At 49.4% G+C, this 14,313-nt stretch overlaps 1 protein-coding gene across 4 annotated transcripts in view; it reads right to left on the reverse strand.

Moving 5' to 3' along the window:
* The window catches only part of inpp5a (inositol polyphosphate-5-phosphatase A), a 109,202-nt gene extending 95,642 nt beyond the window's left edge, over positions 1-13,560 (reverse strand). For 2 of the 4 annotated variants that reach the window (XM_040178059.2, XM_040178060.2), the window contains exon 1: positions 12,964-13,560. In XM_040178059.2, the coding sequence (XP_040033993.2) occupies positions 12,964-13,041 (78 nt within the window). In that variant the 5' untranslated portion in view covers positions 13,042-13,560. Of the gene's footprint in view, positions 1-2,754; positions 2,875-12,963 lie in introns of those variants that run through there. The other 2 variants (XM_078103903.1, XM_078103904.1) reach the window with 1 other exon arrangement.
* Between the last annotated feature and the right edge of the window lie 753 nt (positions 13,561-14,313).

Raw genomic sequence — 14,313 nt, forward strand, 5'->3', positions numbered from 1 at the left:
ATATTGCGCTGGGAACCGCAAGGTTGGTGGTTTGAGCCCTGGCTGCCCCATGTCGAAGTGTCCAAGACACCTGAGCCCTAATTTCTCGCCGGGCAACAATGTAAAAAGCCACGGGTTAAAAATGCAATTGTAAGTCGCTTTGGATAAAAGCGTCAGCTAAATGACCTGTAATGTAATGTAACATACGAATCATGACATATGCTCTCCTTCAATGAAAGGCGTTCATCTCTCACTCGACATCGTCATGGTACGGATCCAAGAATAAATATGTACCATGTACACGTTCGTCTGCCACTAGTGTGCATGTAAACTATTATAATAATAACTTCACGTTAACAACGTGGCTCAGAGGGCTTCGCATGCAGACAGAAATAGACACTCAGCAGGAACAGAGGAGCGGTGGAATAATAATAGTGGCAAACAGACAAATAGTATTCACACAACACCCGCCCTTTTTAGTGTGAATCAACACTGCAGTCAGCTGTGATTTGTCTAGATCGAATGTCCTTGCAGAGCAGGAAATGACAGCGCCCACGAGCGACCGCAGCCTTTTCCTTGCTGCATGCGAAGAAAAAAGAAAAAACACACACTTCACAGTATGTTGCTGAGAGTGACACTGCACCGTAAACAAAAAGAATCAGGGTAATGCTGCAGTGTGGCACAGACTAAAGCCTGGGTCCGTGTGCAGTCCAAGGACAAAATCAAGGACATTTGTAATGATCTTGGAAATGACTTTTTGCCGTGAGAGTCCAAAAGGCAGCGCAGCAACCCAAGGAGCTGTTCAACTCTCCCACTCACACCTCTGCTGTGTGTTACTCACGGACCTGCAGCGACGCAGGGCTGCACAGCGCTACCGCACTGCGCCTGAACAGCTCCCTCCTGAAAAGTCACGGACAGGAGCTCTGAACATAAAGGGTCCACAATTCCAACTGGGCTTGGATTCCATGTCGGGTTTCATCACTGACGCCGGATAAGCCATATACTTTATGTAGCAACGAATCAGAAGATCATGAACCATTAACTTTGTTGCACAGAGCTAGATAAAACTGCAATAAATTTGTATCCTCATTGTATAGTACATGCCGCTATTGTGTAATTAGGCATTCGCCAAGGAGCAGCGCTGTAAAATGTGGCTGAATACAGAGAATTTTACGACCCCTCAGGTTGAAAAGTGTCGGCTACGGGGATCCTGCATCATTATCGCTCGGTGGTTGCAGCCTCCACGAGTCGCAGTGCGTTACATTGACAGCTGGAAACACCTCTGTGAGGATTAGCAAAGCAACCGTACCCGCTAAAATAAAGTGCAGAAAAAGAGACAAAAAAACTTTGCAAAGATTTGCATCGTGCCCGTGTGTTTAAAGGTCAGGTGTAAAGACCAGGAGGAATGTCTGAAGAAAGATAAATCAGATGGAATTTTTGTCGAGCTTCTGCAGACCGTCACAAGCACTTTTTTTGGGAAACGGGCTTATGGTTTGATTTCTGAAATAAGGTGATTTCTGTTCTACAGTATGAATTAAAACATCCTCCTAAGTGACTGGAACAGGTCATCTAAAGAAGCCTGGTCTTTCTTTGGCTTCTTATCTTTGGGGATTACATTGATGCTGCTGATCCTAAAGTGGTGTTTATTTGTGAGGACGTCTCGCTGAACAAGACGCACAAGTTTCATAAATGTTTGCTCAACGCAGATCTTATTTCTGCACTTTGTTTCTTGTTCTTTTGTGTCTGTATTTCTAATCAAAAATACAAAAGGGAAAAACTGCATTGACGTTTTTGTTTAGGAGACCGGTTTGACGCAAAGTTCCTGGTTGGCCTAAGAAAATAGAAGTGTTTATGATAAGTTACACCGATTTATTGACATTACAAAAGACAAAAACCTAGAGCCGTTCCTTGATAAAACCACCCAGACCAAATTAGTTCTCCATCAAATTATCAACAAACAAAAAAAAAGTTAGAGGAGATGCATCTGGGCCACTTAAAAGCCCCTCACCCCCCCCCCACTCCTTAAAAAGACAAAGTGCAGTGAAGCAACAACTCCAGCAGGAAAATAAAAACGCTCAACTTTTAACGAGGGCCTGACGCTTCCCAGCGGAGTCGAGAGACGTTCCACATGGGACGGCTGATTGAAAGACGTAGTAAAACGGCGCCCGGGTCTGCTCGATGTCACTTTAAGGAGAGGAATACCTCGGTCCCACGAGGGAGGGAAGCGCTTTGGCCAAACGGCAGAGTGTCACCACGACAACGCAGCGTCTCCTTCCGCTGCGAGCTGGAGGTGCATTCGATCTATGAACTAAAATTTACTCAAATCATCATCATCAAGCATTATGCCTAATGCTAACGGTTGCTAATGGCTAAACATGTCAATCATATTGCTCTGCAATGTATTGGGGTTTCAAATGTAAAATTCACCCCTAAAAGAAAACGTTAATTGCCCTGGTGTTGAGAACTTTTATGAATTTCTCTCTCCTAAAAGGCAGGGAGCAGACGTCCCGGGACCCCCCCCCCCCACGTTCAGGTGAACATTACAAATGCTCATTAATCCTCCTGTCATCTAAAACTCCAACAGTGCTGGTACGGCCTGAGGACATCGCGAGGGACAAGCTCAAACTGGATCTGCTCACTCTTTAGGGAAAAGAATTATAAACGCGTATTCAATTTACAAAAAAAGAAAAACTTCAAAGCGCGGGCAGAATTTAGCAACAGGAGACAAAGAGAATTAAGCCGTCGCCAATTTCACACCAAGAACCTGCTACTTACAAGCTTTGAACAGTCCCCGGGAAGCCTCGCACCTCTAGAGGCATCGCCGCAGAAAGAGTTGTGTGTGTGGTGTAAAAGAGTTTGTCTCTCGGTGTCGGGGGCCATTACTCTCACCGATGGAACAAAACCGACCTAGGAGGAGATTTTTGTTGTTCATCTAAACAACAAAAAGACAAATGTCACAGCAAACGGCAAAACAGCAGCATCCACAAGGCCCCGCTTTACTTAAACTGTCCGGGTGGAGCCTGGAGGTTTTGCGCATGGGAACGAAGGGGCCTCTAGAAAGAAAACACCCAGACATCCAGAATTCAATTGGTCCCAAAAGAAGCCAATCGTGGCTTCCCAGAATTCCACATCTCTTAGCGGATGTAGTAAAAGCAACCGGCAGAATGTTTGACTACGTCTTTTGTTTCTTTGCTCTTCCACCCGTAGTTGTTGTTGTTTTAGGAGGGAGCGGGGGTTGCCCGTCCTTATCTCGCGCCGCTCTCCCGCACACTCCATCCTGTTTGCACTGGGGGCGGGACAGAGCCTCTGTGTGACGCCGTAGACATTTCACAGGCTATCGCGTCTTCAGCATGAGCTCGATATCGCTGTAATTGGGTTCTTCCTGCTGTGGGAGTGCTTGAGACAGTGGAGGGGGGGGGTTCACGTTTCCATTTCCAACCGGACCCCATTAAAACCTCTCTGAGGAGCGACTTTTCTTTTCCGGTCATCGTGTCCTATGTGGAGCAGAAAGACGGATGATGGACCGTTGATCCGTGTCACACAAAAATAGTTTAAATCCATCACGGCCCATCAAACCCAAACTGGGACAAACTCTTCCTGTCTAAAACAAGACCATGTCCCCCTAATAGTCCTCTCATTTTAAGCTCCCCCTTCAGCATTGCCAAAGAAAAAGGACTTTCAAAATAAATAAACAGAGCTGGGTTTCCACAACCCGGCTCATCAGCGGCCCCGGACCCAGGGAGGAAGGGAGGGATGGAGGGCCTCTCACCACAACAGCGCCGGTGGTGAGAACCCACGTAAGGGGGGGGGGGGCGGGGAGGGGGGGGGTGGTGGAGGGGGGGGGGTGGTGGAAGCCGGGCACGCGACAAGCCCGTAAAAGATCGGGGGCGTCCCCCTCGTTCAATAGTAGGGGAAACACGGCGCTGTATAATAAGAACAGCCGTGTTCTTCCCATGACCTTTCCATCCCCTCCACAAGCAAAGCCAGACAAACAGTGAAGTTTTCCCCATTTCTGAAATTAAAGTTCTCAATCATCGTGACGCTGTGGAAAGTTTCACAATCGAGTTTGCTGCCACGGAACAGTTGGCCTCCAGTGGCTCATTGGCTTCATAGCAGCGCCAGAAGACCAGTCCACAGGGTGGAGGGTCGAATGAGGGACAGAAGGACAGGACAAGAGACAGAAGGGAAAAGTCACAAAGGCACCAAAGTTGTTGGGCTACTGGGACAACACATTCCCCCACATTTTGCATGTCCTGGAATAATAAATATTGAGACATTTAAATAATTACGTATGTGTAAAACCGCTTGAGTGTTGCATCTTAATTTTTTAAATAAACAACATAACTATGTGGTCTGTCGGAAAACTTTATTACCCCGTTCTACTTTGACGAAAAGCAGCGCAGAGACAATCTGGCTCTGGTCTTTCACAATAAAAGCCAGACATAATATTTCACCTTTTCAAGACAGCTGGACTGTACTATATTTCATCGGAATCCATCAGTTGCGATTCATGACCAGCAGATCAGCTCAACAAAAGGGCACAGTAGAAATTCATTCCCGTCCTGAAGATGATTGCCTGCTTTCAGGCGTTGATTCTCTGCAGATGGCGTCCCGTGTGTGTCGAGCTGCGTCGGCCTTTAGAGATCAGCGGGTCTCACGCGTCACTTCATCGGTTCTACCGATTGAAAACACAGAGTTCCGATTTGCTTCAGTCGGTTACGGTTTCATCATCACCGCCGGCAGTCCCGTTAAGCTGCGGTGTCCTTCCAGCAGGCAGACAGGACCAAATGGGGGACGGACACACACGCACGCACGCACAGGATGAGGAGGGTAAACTGGTCATCGTGAGACGAGCGCAAACAGGAATTGAGAGACCAAAGTTCTATGTAATCTCCCTGTTCCAGATGCACAATGCAAAAAACACACACACACACACACACACACACACACACACACACACAGCTTAATTTCTGCTAGAAGCTTTCTGGTGCCGCTGTGAGAAGTTCTACAGAGGGGCCTTCTATGGCGTAATCGTTCCACACATCCTTTGTGTCTGTGGACCAAAGTTAAAACACAGGTCAACGTACTCCACGTGCCCATGTTTATGCTTAATCACCACACAATCTGCTATCTAATTATTATAGAAATATTCAAACGGCTGTGACAACGGAATTCTTTCAGCCAGACGTGTGCAAACAGTGAGCGACAAGGTCAAAGGACAGAGCAGAGAACAACGGCCAGCAGGTCGACTCAGTACTCATGCGGTAGCGGACTCCACTCCGGCGTCACTACAGCCACAGACGGTTTAAATTAGCACACAGTCTGTGCATCTGAACTAAAAATAACCAGAGGACACCAGTACTCTGCGTTTGGCCCGAGGAAAAGTAGATTTCTTTCGTTCTTTTTTTTTTTTTTTTTAAATGGGTGATTTAAGAAAAGCAAATGCTGGAGTGAATCTCGAGCAGCTCCACTAACGCACGGCCAAGCAGCTGCAGGTTCAAAGACAAAAATACAGTGTGCTGATAAGTACAGGTAGATATAAGACGTAGGCCAGAGGTGTGGGGGGGTCAACAGCACGTTGGCTGTAAAATAGATGAATGTATCTCTTTATCTCCACGTGTAACGATAGTGAAAGCGACGCAGCCAGACGACGGTATTTATTTTACAAGACACAAGCACAAACCAGATGCCAAACCTTGTAAACTGCTCATTTTGTGTCGGACAGTTTAACGGCTATCAGGCGGTTCTGAATAGCCGATACGCGATATATGAACTGCTTTGGCAGCACAGTAAAGATGGGCGCCTTTGACCCGACCGACACACTGAGCATGAACACACATTTAAAAGTTTCACTGGCACAATTTAACAAGGTGTCCATCTGTCACCGGCACAAAGCAAATACCTGTAAAAAGCAAAAAAAGGTGGATAAATGGACTATTTTTTTCCCTTTCTAACTGGCCTCTCGCTGGCCAAATTGGGTAATAAAACCCCGTGAGGCGGGCAAGGGGGAGACGGTGCCATCTGTTCAGCTGGTGTGCCGGCTCTAAGGGGCCGACCGGCAGAAGGCCAGGGGAAGCCTTCAAACAAGTGCGTGTGTGTGTGTGTGTGTGTGTGTGTACGACCGTTTTCTGCTTGGCTTTTAGCCGCTTCATCGATGAAAGAAACCGTAGCTGCTGCACTGACATGAGAGCCATGTCAACGGAAAGACGCGGTGCCGGGACATCATTTAATCGTGTCAGATCACATATAAATCCTTAAAATACCCTTAACAACATGGTTTAGCCCAGTGTTTCCCTGTGCGATTTGTTGATTGAGCGTCGCTGGTCAACACACACATATATATTTACGGTCCAAGTTCAGACTTCCTCGCTGCTTTTGTCTCTGAAGAGGAAACTTGGGAGGGCCTCAGTACTTCACCGTCACACAGCTTCCCAGGCTCCGGGCCTCCTTAAGCATTAAGAAATAATAGGATGTGTTGGACAAAGATGTACTTGTGGACGAGGTGTATTTATAGCCGCTGGAGGACAGGGGCCGGGGGGAGCGGCGGGCAGAGGAAGGCTCTGCATTGTTCCAGCTGTCCAAAGTGGAAACTTCACCGTCGTTAGAGAAAGACAGAGTGATAACCCGAGGCCGGGGGGTGGGGGGGGGGGGTAAGGCAGCAAGCGGGACCACACGGATGCACAAAAGACACATACGCTGCACAAAAGCACGCGTGTGCTGGAGAAGACACGTTTCCTTCTGTTGTGTGACTGAAAGGAACATTGCACACTTTCAGAACACACAATGCTAAATGGTGTAACTTATACCAACATGTTTCTGGTCCTTTGCCGTCTCCGGTAAGTGAGGCTGAGAGTGGGAGGACTAATGATGCGGTAATTAAAGCAGGCGCCAACCTCCACCGCCACCGCAGTGCGTTGGGGAGAAACACTCAGCGCGGTGCAGCCGGCCCGCTGGTAGCTTCTGAGGGAGGAAGTGTGGGGGGGGGCATAATTACCCCACCTACTGTACATCTAGTCGCTGTTACACACTGTGCGTGCTCATGTGGACTAAAACGCAAAGCTGAAAGCCTTTGGGTGGTCATGTGACATGCAGCAGCAGTTATTTCAGTGGTGATGGGGGGGGGGGGGGGCAACTAGCAAGTGTGCGTTACTGTGTGTGTATTATGTACTTTTCTATCTGCGTACAGCCTCGCCTCAAATGGGGACCAGAAGGTGTCAAACAGTCAAAGGCTGATGTTCACTGAGAGGGCGTTTTCTAGTTTGGCGTAGCGGGATGTTGAGAGAAACCACACAGAGTCCTGAGCGACGAGAGACACGTTTGAATGGTGTGTAAATACGCTTCTTAAATTCACCAGAAGTTTGTATTTGTAGAGAAATGCCCCCGCCTGGATATTTGGATACAAGCGTACGGTTAACCAGTACGAGGCTCGGCTCAGACTTGGCCGGACCGGTACAGTACTTTTTCAGGGTCGGGGGGTCGGGGAACACGGTGAAAGGAGAGCAAAGGCCTTAAGTGGGAAATATTCCCCCACTAACTGTAAGCAGAGACACAACAAGCACTCTCAATCAAAGGCTTACGGTTAAATAAACAGCAGCCCAGCAGGGGAATGTGTGAGTGCGCATGGGAAAAAGATTAAAAAGGAGCTGCGATGGATAAAGGGAGCGAGGGGACAGGTCCGATTACTAAACCCGATGCAAAGAGTCTAGAGGAGAAGGAGGAACCGAGAGGACGCGGATCTCGACAGGATTGGCTTCTGAGAGCGCCTCTGCGTGTCTGACTGCGAGGGAAGAAGAAGAAAAAAACCACAGCGTGACGGAGAGGAAAAGCACGGCCACCACGAACGCAGCGAGAGGTGTAAAACTGGCGTCGTCCCGACGGCTCGCGCGGAAGTGACTGTGGCAAACAGATAGAAACGTTAAGGGGACACGAGGCCTGCTGTTGCTAAGCCGACGCTTTAGAGAGAGAGACAGACACACACACTTTGGGTTTACGGGATGACAGGGAGCCAAATATCTGTGATAAACAGCGCTGACGCAAGCATGAGCGACGCACATAAACTGTGCGCAGGATTCCTGGGGCAAATAAAAACGCTTTTCTGACATGTAGAACATAACATAAAAACTCTGTCCAAATCCCGTCAAGAGAAAAGAAAGGTCCCGATGAACAGTGTTAGAATCGGCCTGCTGACCAGTGAGAACGACTTCCTGCTTCCTCAGGAACAAACCCAAAGATTGGGATACACGAAGAACGTCAAAGAAAAAACAACCAGTAATACACTTAACGAGCACCACACACACACACACACACACACACACACACACACACTATTCCTTGGGTGTCCGCCCCCCCCCCGGATTTTCCCATCCTGGGTAATTATAGCTTTCTTGGAGTGAAGTCAGGGTTGGCCCGCTCCTCGTCAAAACACTCCGACCCTTATCCAAGTTCCTTATCTGGGCCCCTCACAACTCATTGTCCCGCACGCACACACACACACACGAGCGGAGTCAACAAACTATGGGAAAAGGCCAAGTCAAAAGTCCATGACAAAAGTGTAACGTCCATGTCTAAAGTCCATGTGTCCCTGATTCACATACATAATCTCACTCACCCCCCCAACTATTAACTCTGCCGTCTGGTGCAGCAAGCGACTGCTTATTTATCCTGGCAAGCTACACAGCTCAGGCCAGCTGGGAAGTGAGGGGTTGTGGGGTTGGGTGAAGTGAGGGGTGGAGTGCAGGGAGGGGGGGGGGTCCACACCTGAGCTCACACTCAACAGTAGCGCGGAGGCCTCGTGCAAAACCAATCGTACCGTTATAAAAAGAGCAGAAGCGGCCGCGCATGCGTGAGGACCTTTCTGTAATTCTCACAGTAGCAAAGTCAGGATTTGGCCCGCGGGCCACGAGTTTGACATATGTGCTCTACGGAGCCGGTTCTGGGGCGCGTTGACCCGACTCGGCACCTGGGGGATACGACGAGCGTCTACACGCCGCTCGGACCGAGGGGCACACTGCGGCCCCCCTAACACGGAACAAAGGAGGGATGAAACACAGGGTGACCGCTGTTCTGTCCCATTTTGGAAATGCCAGGAGTCAGGATGTGAAAAAGCAAAATGTGAGACCTCGGGTTCGTCTGAGGGGAAGCGCACTCGCTAAAAGGACCCCGGAGCTATTGAATGAAGCCGGAGAGCAACCTGACCGGATGAGAGAGAGAGACGGAACCGAGTGTTCAATTCAATAGGCACGCACCGATTTTCACGCTCAACAATCACTGGCTCGGCACAAAAAAAAGACATTTGTACAGTTTTCTCTAAGGACTATTGGCCAGTCACCTCACGTTGAACTATTAAAATGTGCGGCCATGGTTGCGTATCAACAGATAGCAGCACCGCTATCGAAATCATGGCATCCCCCCGCCCTCGTGTACAGAGATTTGGAACATTTCTCTGAGTGGAGCAGCGACCAACTTGACAATGGATTCCCCGTGCGCTGCGTTGAAGGTGACGCCACGGCGATCAGGTGATAATCCCGTCTACATTGGGGGAGGGGGCACGACAAATTGCACATTGTGGAAATAATAAAGGACGTCGGTCAATGTTTACTTTTCCTTCCCTGCTGGTGGCAACTCAGCTCTTTTGCAGCATAATTCTGTGTTATGATAGAAGAGGGGAGGGAGGGGGGGGGGCGACCAAAATAGAATCATCTGATCTTCCTTTCATAAACCTTTCCACTCCTGCAGCAGATTTTTGGCAGAAGAAGAAACGCACACACAAAAAATCCCTCTGTCAGATGGAGTATATGGTCACAGTGTCCGAGTCCTCCTCAGAGAACTAAAGAAGAAAGAGACCCAGAAGGAAACCCGTGAGAGCAAAGTGAAGACTGGATTCTTCATGTTGCCTGCGTGCTGCATTCTATCCTCAAACGCCGCAACACGTATGGCATCACATATTTACACCGCCACAAATACACACGGACTGATCAACTACATTATTCCGTTTGGGAAGACTCCCCCCAGCAGCCATGTGACCGAGAGGCTAAATATAGTCGGTATGCCGGGGCCACACTGACATCTTTGCATGTTTACCAAGAAAGAACACGTCGAACCAAACGTCTCCGCCCGCTAATGAGCTGCAGAGGACTGCGGCTTCTGGGTCCGAGTACGACACTTTTCCTGCTCTCGGGCCGTTGCGGTTTTCCGTCATTGGAACCGCGGCGGCTCAGTGGAAAGACACATTTAAGCCGGTGAACTGGTGTATTGGCAGACCACCTCTGAACGTTCACACCTTCCGGTGCATGGGAATGAAATCAGCTGACAGGAAATGAAGAGGACCCCCAGCTGTTGCCTAGCAACTCAATCCCACCCGTAAAACACGGGACGTTTTGGACGGAGGGTGAATTCAGCTGCAATCAGAGACCAATAAAAAGATAAATAAAGCATGTGAAACATCTTATTGGAGAAACCCGGAACTTAAATATGAACTGACATTAACGGACATTAAAATTCCACCTTTAATTGCCCCCATAAAAAAGGTGAACGCTGTGCTACAAGCTGCCTTTGCATCAGGAATCCTGCAGAGAGCTGTGGGAATCTCGTCTTAAAGACGGGATCAGATAAACCTTGTACGGCTCTGTGGGCCTTAACGCACGGCACAAGCTACTGAAGGTCACTACTTAACATTCTTTACCCTGCAGAAATTGGCACCATTTGTTTTTGTTTTTTAAAGCTGTGGCAGGGAAAGACAGTCCAGGGACTGTGACTTGTCATACTAGAAGCGAGTGAGCACGTGAAACTCAGCGAAGAGCAAATAAGCAGCCCGGTCTAAAAGATTGGGGAAGAGAGCGACGTTTGCCACGAGGACGACCTGTGCGGCGGACGACGACAGTTTGGTGTTACGTTAGATGGCTTTCAAGCGATAAACAACAACAACTGGAGTCGGGGGAAGATTTGCATCGGCTCAACCGCACAATGAGTTTTAATCTCTGTGCACGAGTGCATTTCAAAAGCAGCACAATGGCTTAGAGATTATGTTTCCATGTGAATAGCTGACAAACGGGATTACAAGCAGATTTTTTTGGGGGGGGACAGAACCCAACAGTAAACAGATCGCCAACGCAGCGTGCAGATGCGATGCGGTTTAGGAATCAGCCATAAAAAAACTCTGACATCACGTGTTTGATGCTTAAACTCAGTTCTGGTGCCATTAGCTACTGAGCGCTACATTATGTGGGAGGTTATTGTTGTCAACCAGCTTTGGAGAGGACCAAGCAATCAACGGGACAAGACTTTTACAAAACAAATAGAAAAAGTTCTGTTTATTTACATGTATTTAAATACACTAAAAAAGGCCTTTTTTTGGTGCCACTGCTTTCAAAATCGACAGTCTCTTTGGACCCAAATACCAAAAGAAAACTACATTTGCCGGTTTCCAGTTTTACAAAACAATTTAACAGATTCCCTTTGCACGCAACCAGTTAAAAGGCACGTCGTTCTCACTGAAACTCGAAGAAACTCCCAGAGGCCACAGCAGCACGGGACGGGTAACGCGACGCGCAACGGCCAGTGTTAAAATGGATCTATAAGCTTATTGACGCAATGATCCACCCTTGGACATTTGTTGAAATCCGTGCACACGCGTAGGTCTAATCAATACTCGCAGAGCGGCGCCCTCTTATTGAAACACGTGCACACGTGTTGTTGACGGGGAGTAATACAACTCTAAAGAGGCCCGATGCTTTTGGTACGGTGTACTTCAGGAACGGGGCAGATAAAAGCCGTCCCACACAGACTTGATGTGGGAAGAGAGAGACATGCTGCAGACTGACAACACAGAATGAAATATGCTCCAATGGACATTTGGCATCGGTCTGTTTGAGAGACAAAAACTACAAACAAAAAAAATTCACTGGACACCAAAAGCGTGCTGCTTGTGTGTGAGACTCTAGGCTATTAATAGACTCGCTCCAGTGAGGGAGACAGCTCCCCCCTCCCTCCCTCCCTCCCTCATGTGAGGATCAGCCCCTCACAAGGGTTAGAGAGGAGGAACAGAGGGATGTGGTGTGGGTGGCTGCGGGCGGGCTCTCCATTGACACCGAAAGTGACCCCACAGCGCTAGAACTTCCCGGGTGGAATTGCCCTCCGGTTGTTCAGTGTCACCAGAGTCCCCAAAAATCATCAACACAAATCATTGCGCGCGCAGAGAGCGGGCACTTCTCAGGAGGCCTGACACACCTATCCGCCCGCAGCCAAGTGGCTTTATCTAGAGTGGACATTTGAATGCCGTTTGTCCTCATGATGATGCAAATGGCTTTTGTTGGGTGGGTTTTACCGCCTTGATCGTTATCGGCGTTGCTCTTGAATGCCGGATGCAGATGCGCACCGCAGCTCTGACATGAATGGAAGACGAAAGCCAATGGACACGAGGTTTTGAAACGTTGGCCGTGTGCAATAGAGACGCACAGAGCAGCCGGTGAAGCAATCAATGGGTGACACACAAACCACGAATATCAACAAACTTCTATTGCGCATTTAAGGTGGAATCGGGTGCGTGCTTGCCTAATAGCGTCCGCCTCGACTTACACTTCCAGGCAAACGTGTGGACACACTTTTCTCTGTGAATTTAGTGAGAAAATTGCGTGCATGCGTGCGGGGAGTTCGGGGCTCCTTGCGGTGATGCGCACATGCAGAATCCGATCAGAATGCGTGCGCGTGGAAAACACCCACGGTGGCCACTGTGCAGTAAACGGCTACACCGCCTTTCGCACATGGGGGAGAAATGCGTCCGTGCGCACCGTCCACCGTGAACACACAGCGAGCGTGCGTCGGTACCCGGTGCCGCCGAGTCGTGACCAGCTGACACGTTATTTTACCGCAACACGAAGACGACGTAGTCGGCGGTACGGAGGTAAACACACACACACACACAGATAAATAAGAGAAACACAACATTGGCGTGAAGTGAGCGGCACGTTGTTCGGCGCGGACACTCACATCCTCGAACAGAGATCCGACGTTGGCCGTCACCAGCAGCACCCCGGTGCCCTGCGCGGCTGTCAGCTTGCCGGCCATGGTCCTGCCTCGCGGGTGGTGGGTTCGGGGGGAGTGGGGGAGTGGGGGGGGGGGGGGGGGGGGGGGGGGCTCGGAGCGGCGGACTTTACGGGGAGGAGGGGGGCAAAAAACAACAACAACAACAAACAGCAGCGGGGAGAACGTCTCGCGAAGGCGGTTACAGCAGCGCGGGTTCGGGGAGCATGTTCTTCGGCGGCGGGCCGCGCGTCAGTCGGCGAGGAGCAGCTCCGCAGGAGACGGCGAGCCGTTGGCGGCGGGGCTGCGGGGCTTCGCGTGCTACTTTTTAGCGTTCAGAGCCATAGTGAACCCCGAAAAACAGAAAAAAGTTCCCGCTCGTTTAATCCACGGTGAGTGACCCGGCGCTCTGGTTCATTTCAGCGACGAGTCTTCTCGCTCCCCCCCCCTTTGGCTTGAGTGAAGGTGTTACAAGTCTCCCTCCAAAGGCAGCGCTCTCGGTCCAGGAGCGTCGCCTTCTCCGCTCGGAAAGGACAGGCTGGAGTCCTCCGCGGCTCTGACGTCACCGTGCCAATGGAAACACGGGGCCGCCTTAAAGGGCCAGCGCCCTCCCCGACGTCACGACTTCCATTGTCGGACACTGCCGCGGCGAACGCTTTGGATCAGTCAACCGACCTTTTTTTCTCATGTACGCTATTTGTTTCACGCCATTGCATTTATTGTAGAGAGAACGAGGTGCTCGCAGCGTGAATTGTTAGCGTGCTCTGCGTGAAAATAGCTCACTGTTAAATTCTTTGTTTGGCTTTGACAAACAGCTTCAAGGTTCAGAGACGTCGGCTACGTCAACGTGCAGCTTCCTTGTCAGCTGACGCTGGAATGCACGAGTGCTGCTGATGTCACTTGTCTTTGACAATGGCTTGGTTCACAGAACTTAGCAGGACACGTGGCCAGTTGTTTTACAGGCCACCTGAAGGTACCGCTTGTGGATTTCTTTTTTTATATTTAAGCTAGGCAGAGGTTAAGTTTTCCTGACAACAGGTCACACTTATCTTTGTGAATGGACTCAATCAGCAGCATTTGACTGGGAATGACACGTGTTGATATCTATTGTGCTTCAGACTATGATTGCTCTTCGCAACAACATGCGTGATCTTTGAGTACACCAGTTCACCCGTTGCCCAATGCGAACACACGCTATGCAATGGGAAAGTTTCCTGTTTGGGCGGGAAAATATCACATAAAAAAAACAAAATCAGTGTGCATGACTGGATTCTGCCAAGCCTGTGAGTAATGGATTGAGTGGGAATAGATTGCCTT

Source organism: Gasterosteus aculeatus, chromosome 6, assembly GCF_964276395.1.
Source record: "Gasterosteus aculeatus chromosome 6, fGasAcu3.hap1.1, whole genome shotgun sequence".
Taxonomy (NCBI): Eukaryota; Metazoa; Chordata; class Actinopteri; order Perciformes; family Gasterosteidae; genus Gasterosteus; species Gasterosteus aculeatus.